Here is a 14,340-nt window from a genome sequence, read left to right as displayed (position 1 = left end):
GTAATATCCCACTGCACAACTGGTCTGAGCTTCCCATTAACTTCTCTCTTCATCCAGTTTCTACCTTTCCAGTCTCAGCACCCATCATCAGCAACTCCTTTAAAAACTGAAACATGTTAAATGCTTCAAGATTTTGATCATGTTTTCCTTATGGCTGAAATCATGCACCTCCCCGCACCCTTCTGTCTGGAAAATTCTTAATGATTCCCTCACTGTGAAGCCTCGAAAGACTTTATTTCTCCTATGAGCAGTTAAGTTATAGTGCTTTCTACACATGATACAAATACAGCATTAATCATATTGTCTAAATTGGTTAGATGTCAGTTTTTTTCTTAAAATATGAGCTCTTTTGAGGGTGGGGACAGGATTTTATATATCTAACCTCAGCATTTCCACATCAAAGAGCAATAAGTGATCAATACATGTTCACTAAATTAAGATCTATAACACCCTATAGAAACCATAAAAGAAATACATAAATCTAACTATACAAAGATGTGAATATATCAAAACTAAAAAGCAGATCACTTCAACTGAAAAATGGCAGAATATCTAATTTTTCAGGTGTAAGTGACATGTGCATCAAATGAGCCCTGTATTGTATCAGGAGGGAGACACAGTTAGTGCAATCTCTCTGGAGGGCAATTTTGCAACAGAAGTTTAAAGATACATACCCTCTGACTCTCAGCAATTTCACATTCTGGAATTAGTTTTAATTAGATAAGCAGGCTGGGCGCTGTGGCTCACACCTGTAATTCCAGCGCTTTGGGAGGCCGAGGCAGGCAGATCACCTGAGGTCAGGAGTTCGAGACCAGCCTGACCAACATGGCAAAACCCCGTCTCTACTAAAAATACAAAAATTAGCCAGGTGTGGTGCTATATGCCTATAATCCCAGTTACTTGGGAGGCTGAGGCAGAAGAATCACTTGAACCTGGGAGGTGGAGGTTGCAGTGAGCCAAGATAGAGCCATTGCACTCCAGTGTGGGTGACAGAGCAAGACTCTGTCTCCAAAAAAAAAAAAACAAAAAAAAAAAAACAACAAACTAGATAAGCAGACAAGAGTACAAAAATGGAGAGGTTCACCAGTACATACTACTACTGGAGTAGGGGGAGACATACTTAAATGTCTATCCATAGAAAATGACTCTTAAATTATGATGCAACCATAAAATTGAAAGTTGTTTACCTAATTTTACACATAAAAAACTTAAAACTAAGTAGGTCTTTATTACTGATATAAAAAAAACTTGCTGTTAAGAAAAGCCAGAAATAAGCAGTGCAAGAAAGTTTTGTTTTGTTTTTTTTTTTTAAAGATAAAACACCACAATGATAAGAGTACATCAAAGGGACACAGGAAGCAACTGAAAGAGTTCCCAACGGTCAAAGTGAGAACAATTAGAGCTACAAAGTAAAGCAGCCTTGGATTATAACTCACAGTATAAAACAGATATCCATGAGTCCATAGTTACGTAAGTGATTGATCAATAAAGGAACAAATAAACAAGAAGAGACTAATCTCCCTCTAAAAGGTGGTGTAACTATATTAATTTCAGTACGTATACAAAATACAGTATGAAAAGGATGGATTTAAAAAAAAAACAAAACCCAGTAACTCTACATGGACAAATTCTATCTCAGCCAGGTGATCAAGGGAGGAAAAAAAAGATAACTATAAACTGTTGATTTAAAAGACAGGAAGAAAGTAAGTGGAACATGGAAGATGATAGATGATGTTTCCTTAGAGAAAGTTATATGTACCTCGGTGACTCCTGCTTGGAGAGATTGTTTTAACAACTAATATTTTGGTGATAAGGATTTCTTGATGGTAGGATTTAAGGTGATTTCTTTTTCTTTTCTTTTTCTTTTTTTTTTTTTTTGAGATGGAGTCTTGCTCTGTCGCCCAGGCTGGAGTGCAGTGGCGCGATCTCCACTCACTGCAATCTCCGCTTCCTGGGTTCACGCCATTCTTCTGCCTCAGCCTCTCATGTAGCTGGGACTACAGGTGCCCGCCACCACGCCCGGCTCATTTTTTTTTTTTTTAATGTATTTTTAGTAGAGATGGGGTTTCATCGTGTTAGCCAGGATGGTCTCGATCTCCTGACCTCGTGATCCGCCCGTCTCGGCCTCCCAAAGTGCTGGGATTACAGGCGTGAGCCACCGTGCCCGGCCACGGTGATTTCTTTTTCTGTATACAATTCTGTGTTAAGTTCTTTTCTACAGAAAGAATGGCTTTATAAATAGGAAAGATAATAGGGCTATTTTATTATTATTATTATTTTTGAGATGGAGTCTCACTCTGTTGCCCAAGCTGGAGTGCAATGGCGCAATCTTGGCTCACTGCAACCTCCCCCATCCCAGGTTCAAGCAATTCTCCTGCCTCAGCCTCCCGAGTAGCTGGGATTACAGGTGTCCACCACCATGCCCTGCTATTTTTTGTATTTTTAGTAGAGACGGGGTTTCGCCATGTTGGCCACACTATTCTCAAACTCCTGACCTCAGGTGATCCACCCGCCTTGGCCTCCCAAAGTGTGGGGATTATAGCCGTGAAACCACCATGCCCAGCCTGGCTATTTTAAATAGGAAAGCATAGATGTACATAGAATAGTGCTTTGTAGGGGCTGGGCACGGTGGCTCATGCCTGAAATCCCAGCACTTTGGGAGGCTGAGGTGGGCGATCACAAGGTCAGGACATCGAGACCATCCTGGCTAACACGGTGAAACCCGTCTCTACCAAAAAAAGAATACAAAAAATTAGCCAGGCGTGGTGGTGGCAGGCACCTGTAGTCCAGCTACTCAGGAGGCTGAGGCAGGAGAATGGTGTCAACCCCGGAGGCGGAGCTTGAAGTGAGCCAAGATCGCGCCACTCCAGCCTGGGCGACAGAGCAAGACTCTGCCTCAAAAAAAAGGAATAGTGCTTTGAAATTCTTAACTATTATACATCAGTTCAGTCTTCTATTAGAAAAGAATTTCATCCAAAACCCAATCTCAACTATTCTTCAATGAAACTGCAGTTTGATAATTACTAGCACATTTTAACCAACATTAATATAAAGGACGCTGTACCTCCACAGATAAGATTCAAATTCTGCATAATATACAAATATTAGGTTGAATTTACCATGTACTCTTCACTTTCTTCTCTATAGTCATCCAATTCTTTATCCAAACGGGAGAGTTCTTTATTGATCTCATCAAGTTCTGATTGTAAGCTCTTGTATTCCTGTAGGCCAGTGTCAAAATTTCTCTTGTACAGTTGTCTTTGTTGATCTGAAGTGATAGGTGGATATTCCCTAAAAGGTGAGAGAAAATGACTACATATGTATCCTTAGCAGACATAAAATTCAATGCTCCTTCCTCAAAGATAATAAAGCTGGTGGGGTATGGAGAATGACATTTTCTTGTTTCCTTTTTGTTTCTTATGGGTAGAGAGAGAGAGAGTACAAATAGGTTCTATTAAGAGTGACTATATATTACTGCTCATTTTTTAAAAACTATGCCGACATAATTTGCAGAAATAATTTTGAAAATCATTTACAAAATTGAAGGTACAAGTCATAGGAACTCATTTATTCTCCATACACAGTATCAATAGTGGACTACTTATGTTTCAAGTTTTTCTTTCTTTTTTTTCTTTTTTTGAGACAAAGCCCGCTCTATCACCCAGGCTGGAGTGCAGTGGCACAATCTCGGCTTACTGCAACCTCTACTTCCCGGGTTCAAGCGATTTTCATCCCTCAGCCTCCATAGTAGCTGGGATTACAGGCAGCTGCCACCACGCCCAGCTAATTTTTGTATTTTAGTGGAGACGGGGTTTCACCATGTTGGCCAGGCTGGTCTCAAACTCCTGACCTCAGGTGATCCACCCACCTCAGCCTCCTGAAGTGCTGGGATTACAGGAGTAAGCCACCACGCCTGGCCTGTTTAAAGTCTTAAAACTGGAATTCTGGAACACAAAGTACGCTTTGATCACCACAGTGGCAGCACAGCTGACTGGAAGTGGCTGTTTCCTGCTACCACCCATAGTTTTCAGACTGGTTTATTTATTTTTTGCTCTTGTTTTTCCAAAGTGGAAATAGCTTCTTTCATAATAAAAATAGACATTAAAAATGTACATGTATAAAAACATGTGCTCATTATTAAAATAATCTGGCAATTCATTAAAGTATAAAAAAGAAAAACTGAAATTTTGTATCACATGTATCTCTCAATATGCCAGCTACTCCTTACATAGGAAGATGATGCCATCAACCCATAATTCATAGAGAAAATACTCTGAATCCTTTCACAGGACTGGAGTTTCACAATGATGTGGAATTTCAAATTTTAGATCTAACAATCTAGTATCTTCATTTTACAAAGGGGAGAAATTTAAATGATTTGATCAAAAGGGAAACAAGAATTCGGATTTTGAAAATTTTCAGGCTGGGCACAGTAGCTCACACCTGTAATCCCAGCACTTTGGGAAGCCAAGGCGGGTGGATCACCTGAAGTCAGGAGTTTGAGACCAGCCCAGCCAACATAGTGAAACCTTGTCTCTATTAAAACCTCAAAAATTAGCCAGGCGTGGTGACACATGCCTGTAATCCCAGCTATTTGGGAGGCTGAGGCAGGAGGATTGCTTGAACCTGGGAGGTGGAGGTTGCAGTGAGCAGAGATTGTGCCACTGCACTCCAGCCTCGGCAACAGAGTGAGACTCTTATCTCAAAAAAAAAAAAAAAAAAGTTTTCAGTTAAATCTTCTGGATACAAGTTAGGTGAATATTTTACAGATAGATAGCTAAGCCAGGCCAAAAACTCTTGAGGGGAGAGGGGAAGATAAAGTATCAGAATCATCAGTGAATAGGGGATCTCAAGCTACCCATGCCCCGCCTATCCTTCCTCACTCTCTGAGAAGCAATGTTTTGATTACCATTCACATTGCAAATGTTTCTGATGTGTGTCTTAGTCCTCAGAATACTTGGGCATAGGAAGGCTACACATCATAAACAAATACATTTGGTGATGGTGGATGGACTGTAACAAAACCACGGACACACAAAGAAACTTAATCACAACTGTGGCTGAATACTAAATTGTTACCTCAATTGTTTATGAAACTCTTTGGATTAAACTTTAAAAGAAACTCTGGTCTTATCATTTTAAGCTTAACTTAAAAAATAATTGCCAGCTAGGCGTGGTGCCTCACACCTGTAATCCCAGCACTTTGGGAGGCTGAGGCGGGCGGATCATCTGAGGTCAGGATTTTCAAGATCAGCCTGGCCAACACGGTGAAACTCGTCTCTACTAAAAATACAATTAGCCAGGCATGGTGGTGGGCACCTGTAATCCCAGCTACTTGGGAGGCTGAGGCAGGAATCGCTTGAACCCGGAAGGCAGAGGTTGCAGCGAGCCGAGATCGTGCCATTGCACTCTAGCCTGGGTGACGGAGCAAGACTCCGTCTCAAAAAAAAAAAAAAAAAAGTAATGCCAAAGGAAAACCATAGCACTGGTCTGGGAATTTTATCATCAGTAAAACAAAGTTCCTCTATACCTGGATTTTATTTATTTGAAAGGCCTTTCTTTGGTTGTTTTTTGAGACAGGGTCTAGCTCTATCGCCCAGCCTGGGGTGCAATGGTGCAATTAAAGCTCACTGCAGCCTTGAACTCCTGGGCTTAAGCAATCCTCCTGCCTCAGCCTCAGCCTCAGCCTCCTGAGTAGCTGGAACTACAGGCCCACACCACTATGCCTGGCTGGTCTTGAACTCTTAGCCTTTGCCTCCCAAAGTGCTGGGAGACCTTTCTTGCGTGACTATTGGTATAAGTAAGAGCACTGGTGAAGTTCACCAGCCACGCTGTGGAAAGTTCAAAGTGGTTACTGCCAAAGTTCAAAGACATGGTTACTGCCAAACATTCTCTCCACTTCAATCTTTATCACAAAAGGGTGCTAAGGAAAAAACCAACCAACACCACACAAAAAACTGTCTCCAGTCCTGGCTGGCAAAGAATGAAATTACACCAGTGACCTCAATTTGGGAGGCAACAACTCCGACACCTGGTTGGTCTCCTTTAATCATCAGAAGGTGCACGTGGCCCAGGAAAAGGAGAGCTGAGTCGGTACCTAATCCAGTCCTCCTCCAGCTCATCACAGGACTCGCCGCCAGTTGTGTAGTCTGTTTCATAGTGATCTTGCTCTGTTCTCTTTGACTTTCCTGCTCTTCCCTTTGCAGAAGTCCTTTTTGAAGGTGTCTCAAAGTTACCACTGCTGCTGTAACGAGGCTGCCTGAAGTCATCCACAGGCGAAGTCACTGGAAGCTCCTGAACCACTTCAGGAACCCTAATAAAAACAGGCATCATTGTTCAGTACACTACAGCCCTTTGCCAGTGCACTGTAATCACAGAGTGCAGCCATAATAAACACCAGGAGACATCTGCACACAGGTGCACTCAAGCAAGGACTTCAGACAATTGAAGTCTTGAATTGCTTGAACTTCAGTTCAAGTAATCCACCTGCCTCAACACTAGCACTGAACAGATGCCTCGTTTTCTGCACGCAATTTGACAGCAGTTCAGAGTCCTCTAATACACACAAGTAGTAGGTTCCAATTTAAAGGGGAGTAGCCATTTTATACCTTCTAAGTACAATGGATCTCATATTTCATTTTAAAAAGTTCAGGCTGATCTATAAGAGGTGTTTACTTGACCTGTGCCAGGGACTTACTCTACAAATGCTGTCAGGAAAATAATGATCATTCTTTTCTACAGGCTCTTCTGGTTCCCTGGAATACTGCGTGGGGAAGAATGCACATATGCTCTTTGTAATATTAATCTTATACTACCATATAGCAATTATCATATTAAGATAAAACCTTGCAAAATAAACTAAATATCTAAACTAAAAAACTAAAAAGCTTTACATTACAATAAATTAAAGAGTTCCTTTAGGATTCTTTTTAAAATTGCTGTTAATCCTGAAGTCATGTAGAATGAATAGAAGGGTTACCATTACACACTTATTATTTTTTCTAATACAATTAAAGTTGCATCACAATTGCACGTTTACAGTGTTTCAGACATAAACATGAAAATAACCCTAACTGAGGAATAAAATACCAAAGTTGAAAGTGGGAACTACTTCTGAGTAAAAGAAATACGAAGTTTCATTTTCTTGTAGAAAAGGGCAAGAACAGAAATGCTTCTCACTCTCTGAGAAGCAATGTTTTGATTACCATTCACATTGCAAATGTTTCTGATGTGCGCTTAGTCCTCAGAATACTTGGGCATAGGAAGGCTACACATCATAAACAAATACAAAGAATGGGCCTAAGACTTTCCAAGCATCAGCCTTGCCATTCCAGTCAACTATTTAAAACGTCTGAAGCGTTTCTTTTTGCTGCCAATTTACATAAACTATCATACTAAGCTTTATCTTCCAGGTTTAGTCCCTTTTCTAGGTGATCCACATGTGCTTTGCTCTAACTGTTGTCAGAGTCTTAGATTTGTAAGCATACAATTTCTTGCAGACTCTAAACTTTGGGGTATGTGTGTGTAGATGCAGGTGGGGGTGGTATTTATTTCTTCTTTCAAGATTTATGGCCGAGGGCAGTGGCTCACACCTGTAATCCCAGCACTTTGGGAGGCCAAGGTGGGCAAATCCCTTGAGGCCCCAGGAGTTCAAGATCAGCCTGGCCAATATGGTGAAACCCCATCTCTACAAAAAATACAAAAATTAGCCATGCATTGTGGCGGGCATCTGTAATCCCAGCTACTCGGGAGGCTGAGGCAGAAGAATTGCTTGAACCCAGGAGGCAGAGAGTGCAGTGAGCTGAGATCGCACCACTGCACTCCACCCTGGGTAAAAGAATGAGATTCTGTCTCAAAAAAAAAAAAAATGTATTCAGGTAATATGGCTTTGTGTGCTATGCTAATGTTACTTCTAATGGAGGGAAAATGTGACTTTCTCCATGAGTCAATGATTAACAAGTTCCTAGACACTCTGCCAAAACTGCCAGGTACTATGCTTCTTTGAGGTAGCAAAACAAAACCTTTAGAACGCAGTGGATTTATTTTAGGGGTAAGGCCAAAGAGGGAGGAAACTAAAGGGCAAAAGAAATTACAAAAAAAATAAAAAGTAAAACATCGAAGTAGGCCTCCTGCCAGAATTTTTATATTATTGATGTATCTTTACCTTCGAAGTTTTCCTCCCCTCCTCCTACACGCCTTTAAAATATTAACATACTTGATCTAGCATGAAAGCTAAAAGCAAAATGTTTCACAAGAAAAGTATTGACTACAGGTGTGAGCAACACCACACTGGGCTAATTTTTAATTTTTTTTTGTAGAGACAGGGTCTCACTGTTGCCCGGGCTGGGCCCTCCACATTTCCCGAGCTGCATTGATCTTTTCAGCCCAGCATGAAGTTTCCTTTCCCAAAGCTTACATAGCAAAAAGGTTCTGATTGGCCCTTTTCAGGTCACTGTCATCCTTGAAGCCAGGAGAATGTTCTCTGATTAGTAAGACTTAGATATGCCTCCCAATAATGGTGGCAGCTCTAAAATATACAGTGTATAACAAACTTCATTCTAATAGTCATGGCATTGTTGATCATAGGTTGTTTCTCTGCTGTCACTGATTCTGTGTGTAATCAGAAAAAGAAGGATTCTTATACATGTGTTTTCAATTCAGTAATTGTCCTTAACACCTGACATGCATAGAGTACTGAGCCAGGTGACCCTGGGAAGACCAGGTCCATGTTCTCACGGAGGCTGCAAAACAGGGGTGGAGGAAAGTGCACAACTCCACTGAGATCAGGGCAAGGTAGGAGCAATAAAGGCAGCATGAAGGAGTGTGTGTGAGAATGAAACAAATGACTGAAGAATAAAAACAAGCCGGCCAGGTGCGGTAGATCACACCTGTAATCCAGCACTTTGGGAGGCCTCGGCAGGGGGATCACTTGAGGTCAGGAGTTTGAGACCAGTCTGGCTAACATGGTGAAACCCTCGTCTCTACTAAAAATACAAAAATTAGCTGGGCATGGTGGTGCACGCCTGTGATCCCAGCTACTCGGGAGGTTCAGGTGGGAGGATCACTTGAACCTGGGAGGCGGAGGTTGCAATGAGCCAAGATTGTGCCAAGCCTCCAGCCTGAGTGACACAGCAAGACTCCATTTCAAAAAAACCACCACCAACAAAAACCCAGGCGTGGCTGCATGTACATGTAGTATTAGCTACTCAGGAGGCTGAGGCAGAAGGATCACTGAGTGCAGTAATTTGAGGATTCAGTGAGCTATGATCACACCACTGGACTCCAGCCTGTGTGAAACAGTGAGACTCTATCTCTGAAAAGTAAAAACAAATAAATAAATAAATGTAGATGGCTATGCTGTCACAACAGAAGCTGAACTGAGAATAAAGCCAACATACCGACAGATGAAAGCACATAAGAGCCCTGCTATCTTCTGAATCCCTCGATTATGCCATGACTGAAGCTAGAGACATCCTTGGGCCTCATGTGACTCAGATAATTCCTCCTTTTGCTTAAGCTACTTTTTTCTTCATGATTTTTTAAAAAATTGAGACAGGGTCTCCCTACGTTGCCCAGGCTGGTCTCGAAATCCTGGCCTCAAGCAATCTTCCCACCTCATTGGCCTCCCAAAGTGCTGGGATTATCAGCCTGAACCACCATGCCCTGTCTTAAACTAGTTTAAACTGGGCTTCTGTAATTCCTCTAACTTGCATAAAAGTCCTAACATCATCCTACCAGCCTATTGCTACCAAACAATAGTCTCATTTGGCAATGCAAGGAGTCAGTCTTTGAAAGTTTTGCATTGCAGCAACATTCAACTTCCTTGATTTATGAAGGCTAATTCAACCTGGGTGTGGACAGGATAATAGACAGTGTACCTAATAGGGCTCTCCCAAGTTCGTTTAGTAAGTTTGGAGAGGCAACCATCTTCAGCTAAATTCTGGTGTGCCCTGATGCAGGATTAATTCTCATAGCCAACTGCCTTAAAATTCTAAGGTATAGGACATTATAAGCAAAAGGAACCAGATATGAGAGTAAATTGCATGATTCCATTTTATATAAGTTCACTAACAGATGGTGACAGACATCAAAATAGCGGTTACCTTGGCATGGGTGTGGGTGGGTATTGATGGAGAAAGGGCACATGAGGACCTTATGTGGGGCTCAAAATGTATCTTGGTGGTGGGAGTTAAGTTCATATATGGGAAAACTCATCAAGTTGTATACTCAAGATTAGTGCTCTTTTTATGGAATGTACATTATGCGTTGGGAGAAAAAAACATCTTAATACTGAGTTACCTCATCCTTAGCATGGACGGATGGATGGACACAATGTTCTCCATCTAATTCCTTCTCTATCCACTAGAGTGGTGAGGAAGAGACGTGCTCATGGGTTACTAAGCACTTGCGAGAATACCTTAGGAAAGACAGGCTATGACTTATGTCTTCTTATTCCCATTCAAGTGGATGTCCTCTGAATGCTCTACAGCACTCAGTACTCTACTGTGAATAACACTTGACAATTTCTGTTGCCCCCCAGAAGCTGTAAAATACTTCCATCATTACCATGCTCTGGGGGAGATACTGTGCATTTGTATCTCTTAGTACCACTCTCATTCACCCATTCATCTGGGTTCTAAAATGAAGCATCATGTTTGCATTTTCCAGACTTTCAAAAAAAATTCCGGGGCATAAGTTCAGAGTAGAAACTAGTACAACCCTTATGAAATAAAATTTTTACATCTATCAAAATGAAAAAATGCACACTTATTTTAGCTCAGCAATTCTGCTTGTAGTATTTATCCTCCAGATACGTTCACATATGTATAAAGTGATAAATGTATAAGGTTATTCCTTAGAGTGGTCTGTAATAACAAAACATTGGGGGAAGTGTGCATCATATAGAATTAATACATTAAGTATACCAGCCGGGTGCGGTGGCTCACACCTGTAATCCCAGCATTTTGGAAGGCTGAGGCGGGCGGATCACCTGAGGTCAGGAGTTCAAGACCTGCCTGGCCAATATGACAAAACCCCATCTCTACTAAAAATTAGCCGGGCGTGGTGGCAGATGCCTGTAATCCCAGCTACTCGGAAGGCTAAGGCAGGAGAATCACTTGAACCTGGGAGGCAGAGGTTGCAGTGAGCCGAGACCGCACCACTGCACTCCAGCCTAGGCAACAGAGTGAGACTCTGCCTCAAAAAATAATAATTAAATAAAGTATACCTATTTGATAGAATATTATATGGCTATAAAACAGAACAGTGCTTCTTCTTGGTTATAATTTAAAAAATAAAACAGAATCAGTCAACTCATTGTATACTGCTATGGACAATATCCAAGATAAAATATATTGCTAATGATACTCTTGATATGCAAATATTTTCTGTCTCTTTGTTTCGGAACAGGGCCTCGCTCTGTCACCCAGACTGAAGTGAAGTCGCATGGTCTTGGCTCACTGCAGGCTCGACCTCCTGGGCTCAATCAATCCTCTCACCTCAGCCTCCCAATAGCTAGGACTAGAGAGGCATGTGCCACCAGAGAGGCATGTGCCACCATACCTGGCAAATCTTTATTTTTTTTGTAGAGAGGGGGTTTAGCAATAATGCCCAGGGTGTTCTCGAACTCCTAGGCTCAAGCAATCAACCCACCTCAGCCTCCCCAAGTGCTAGAATTACAGGCATGAGCCACTGTGCCCAGCTCTGGTATTTTAGTATTTTAATGGGGGTGGGGGTGGGGGAAATCAATGTACTTTGGCCAGGATCTTTGTGTTTTAAAATCTCAGGAGAAATATAAAAGAAAGTGATGACATTAGTTGCCTCTGGGGAGAGGAACTAGGTAGCTGATACCTTTTGTCCCTTTTAAATTTTACACTACCTAAGGTATTCAAGAATAAGAAAGATTAATATTTAAGGAATAAGATTTTCAAATTAATTTCATATGAATTTGTGAAACTACCCTGGTTTTCGTGAAAAGGGACAATACCTGGGAATGCTGTGTAAGCATGCAGGCCTCACAATTTAGAGGCACAGCTGGTGCCAAGATGCAGTAGAGACAGACATTTTGCATGTATGAAAGTTCTGCAAATCGGTCCTTTTATAGTTCATGAGCACAATGACTGGGTGTTCACACGCATGTGTGAAATGTGCCACCCTCAAACCTTGTTACAATATTGGCATATTACCCGTGTGACATAAAAAAGAAGAGAAAAAAAAAAAAAAAGCTTTGCAAATCATAGCTTAAAATTTTTAGAGGTTGAGGCAGGAGGATCACTTAAGGCCAGGAGTTCAAGACTATCCTGGGCAACAAAACAAGACCCCTTCTCTACAAAAATAAAAATAAAAAATTAGCCAGGCATAGTGGCATACACATGTGGTCCTGGCTAAAGTGAGCTATGAGGCAAGAGGACGGCTTGAGCCCACGAGTTCAAGGCCACAGTGAGCTATGATCACACCACTGCACTATAGGTCTGGGCGACAGAGTGAAACAGCGTCTCAAACAAATGATGAAAAAAAAAACTTAGAAGGACTGCATCTCTCTTGTGTACCCTTGTCCCTAACAGTCTCAAGTGCTTTAGTTTTTGTTAAAATCCAAAGACACAGAGAAAAAGTGCTTTCTCCAAATCATTCACAATTGAAATCAACAGCAAGATCAAGTCTGAATACCAAAACAACTATGCACTCAGAGTAAATCTCATACATCATGGCCCACTAATCACGAGTCGGGCGTTGTGGATGAAACTTCAAAGTAGGCAAGGTGCGGTGGCTCACGCCTGTAATGCCCACTTTGGGAGGCCAAGACCGGTAGATCACCTGAAGTCAGGAGTTCGAGACCAACCTGGCCAACATGGTGAAACCTCGGCTCTACTAAAAATACAAAAATTAGCCAGGCATGGTGGCTACTAGGAGGAGGCTGAGGCAGGATAATCATTTGAACCCAGGAGGCGGAGGTTGCAGTGAACCAAGATCGAACCACCGTACTCCAGCCCGGGCAACAGAGTGAGACTCAGTCTCAAAAAAACAAAATAACAAAAAAAAAAACTTCGACGTAACAAAAAAGTTATTTCCAGTAGATACACTTTTAACATAGACATTCCAACTAGCTGAAAGGAAGTTTTTTGGGCTTTTTCAGCCTCCAAAGGAACCTGGAGTTCTAGAATTACAGTCACAAAGTCATAAGGGCATTTTAGTCAATGATGGACTAATAAAAGTTCACGGCAAATGCAATTACATACAGTATATAATACTTGACAATAAACGACTATGCTACTGGTTTATGTATTTACACTATATTTTTTATTATTAGATTCCTTCAACTTATTAAAAAAAAGTTGAAAGAGAAAAAAAAGTTAAAAGAGGTTCAGACAGGTGCTTCAGGAGGTATTCTAGAAGAAGGCACTGTTACCACTTTAGATGACAGCTCTGGGTATGTTATTGGCCCTGATAACCTTCCAGTGCAACGAGACGTGGAAATGGAAGACAGTGATATTAATGTAGGCCTAGGCAAATGTGTATATTTGAATCTTAGCTTTGGGTTTGTGTGTGTGTGTGTGTTTTTGTTTGTTGTTTGTTTGTTTTGAGATAGGGTCTCTGTTGCTCAGGCTGGAGGGCAGTGGTGCAATCACAGCTCACTGCAGCCTTCCAAAGTGGTGGGATTACAGGCATGAGCCACCGCGCCCGGCCTGTATCTTAGTTTTTAACAAAAAAGCGTAGAAACTAAAATAAAATTTACATGGTAAAAATAGAAAACAGTACTTTGGGAGGCCAAAGTGGGAGGATCACTTGAGGTCTTTTCTAGAGAGTCTAAGAACAGCCTGGTGGCAAGGCATGGTGGCTCATGGCTGTAATCCCAGCACTTTGGGAAGCTGAGGCAGGCAGATCGCTTGAGCCCAGGAGTTCAAGACCAGCCTGGGCAACATAGCGAGACCCTGTCTCTACAAAAAAATAGAAAAAAAATTAGCTGGGCATGGTGGAGCACATGTGTAGTCCCAGCTACTGAGGTGACTAAAGTGGGAGGATCGCTTGAGCCTGGGAGGTCAAGGCTACAGTGAGCTGTGATCACAGCACTGCACCCCAGCCTGGGTGACAGATCGAGACCATGTCTCTACCAAAAAAACAAAACAAAACAAAACAAAAAAACAAAACCAAAAACAACAAATCTTATAGAGTAAGGCAATTATTCCTCTATATCTATACAATGTAAGTACGGGTTTTTTGGCTTTTCTTTTTTTTTTTTTCTCCTGTCTCACTATATTACCCAGTCTGGATTTGAGCTCCTGGGCTCAAGTGTGATCCCTCCCACCTCAGCCTCCCAATTAGCTGGGACTGCTGGTGTGCACC

At 41.7% G+C, this 14,340-nt stretch overlaps 1 protein-coding gene and 1 non-coding gene across 5 annotated transcripts in view; one reads left to right on the top strand and one right to left on the bottom strand.

Moving 5' to 3' along the window:
* OCLN (occludin) overlaps positions 1 to 14,340 on the bottom strand; it is a 60,900-nt gene that overhangs the window by 3,312 nt on the left and 43,248 nt on the right. For all 4 annotated transcript variants that reach the window (XM_003899773.2, XM_017959621.2, XM_003899772.2 and 1 more), the window contains 2 exons: positions 6,098 to 6,313; positions 3,120 to 3,291 (listed from right to left, as the gene is read on the bottom strand). In XM_003899773.2, coding sequence (XP_003899822.1) covers positions 3,120 to 3,291; positions 6,098 to 6,313 — 388 coding nt within the window. The remainder of the gene's footprint in view (positions 1 to 3,119; positions 3,292 to 6,097; positions 6,314 to 14,340) is intronic.
* On the top strand, positions 12,092 to 12,195 carry LOC116275161. Its single transcript, XR_004184118.1, has one exon. It is a non-coding gene; the product is annotated as a small nucleolar RNA U13 (small nucleolar RNA).

The sequence above is a fragment of the Papio anubis genome, chromosome 5 (assembly GCF_008728515.1).
Source record: "Papio anubis isolate 15944 chromosome 5, Panubis1.0, whole genome shotgun sequence".
In the NCBI taxonomy this organism is placed as follows: Eukaryota; Metazoa; Chordata; class Mammalia; order Primates; family Cercopithecidae; genus Papio; species Papio anubis.
Note: the sequence above shows the minus strand (reverse complement) of the source record. Positions and strands in the feature narration are given on the sequence as shown.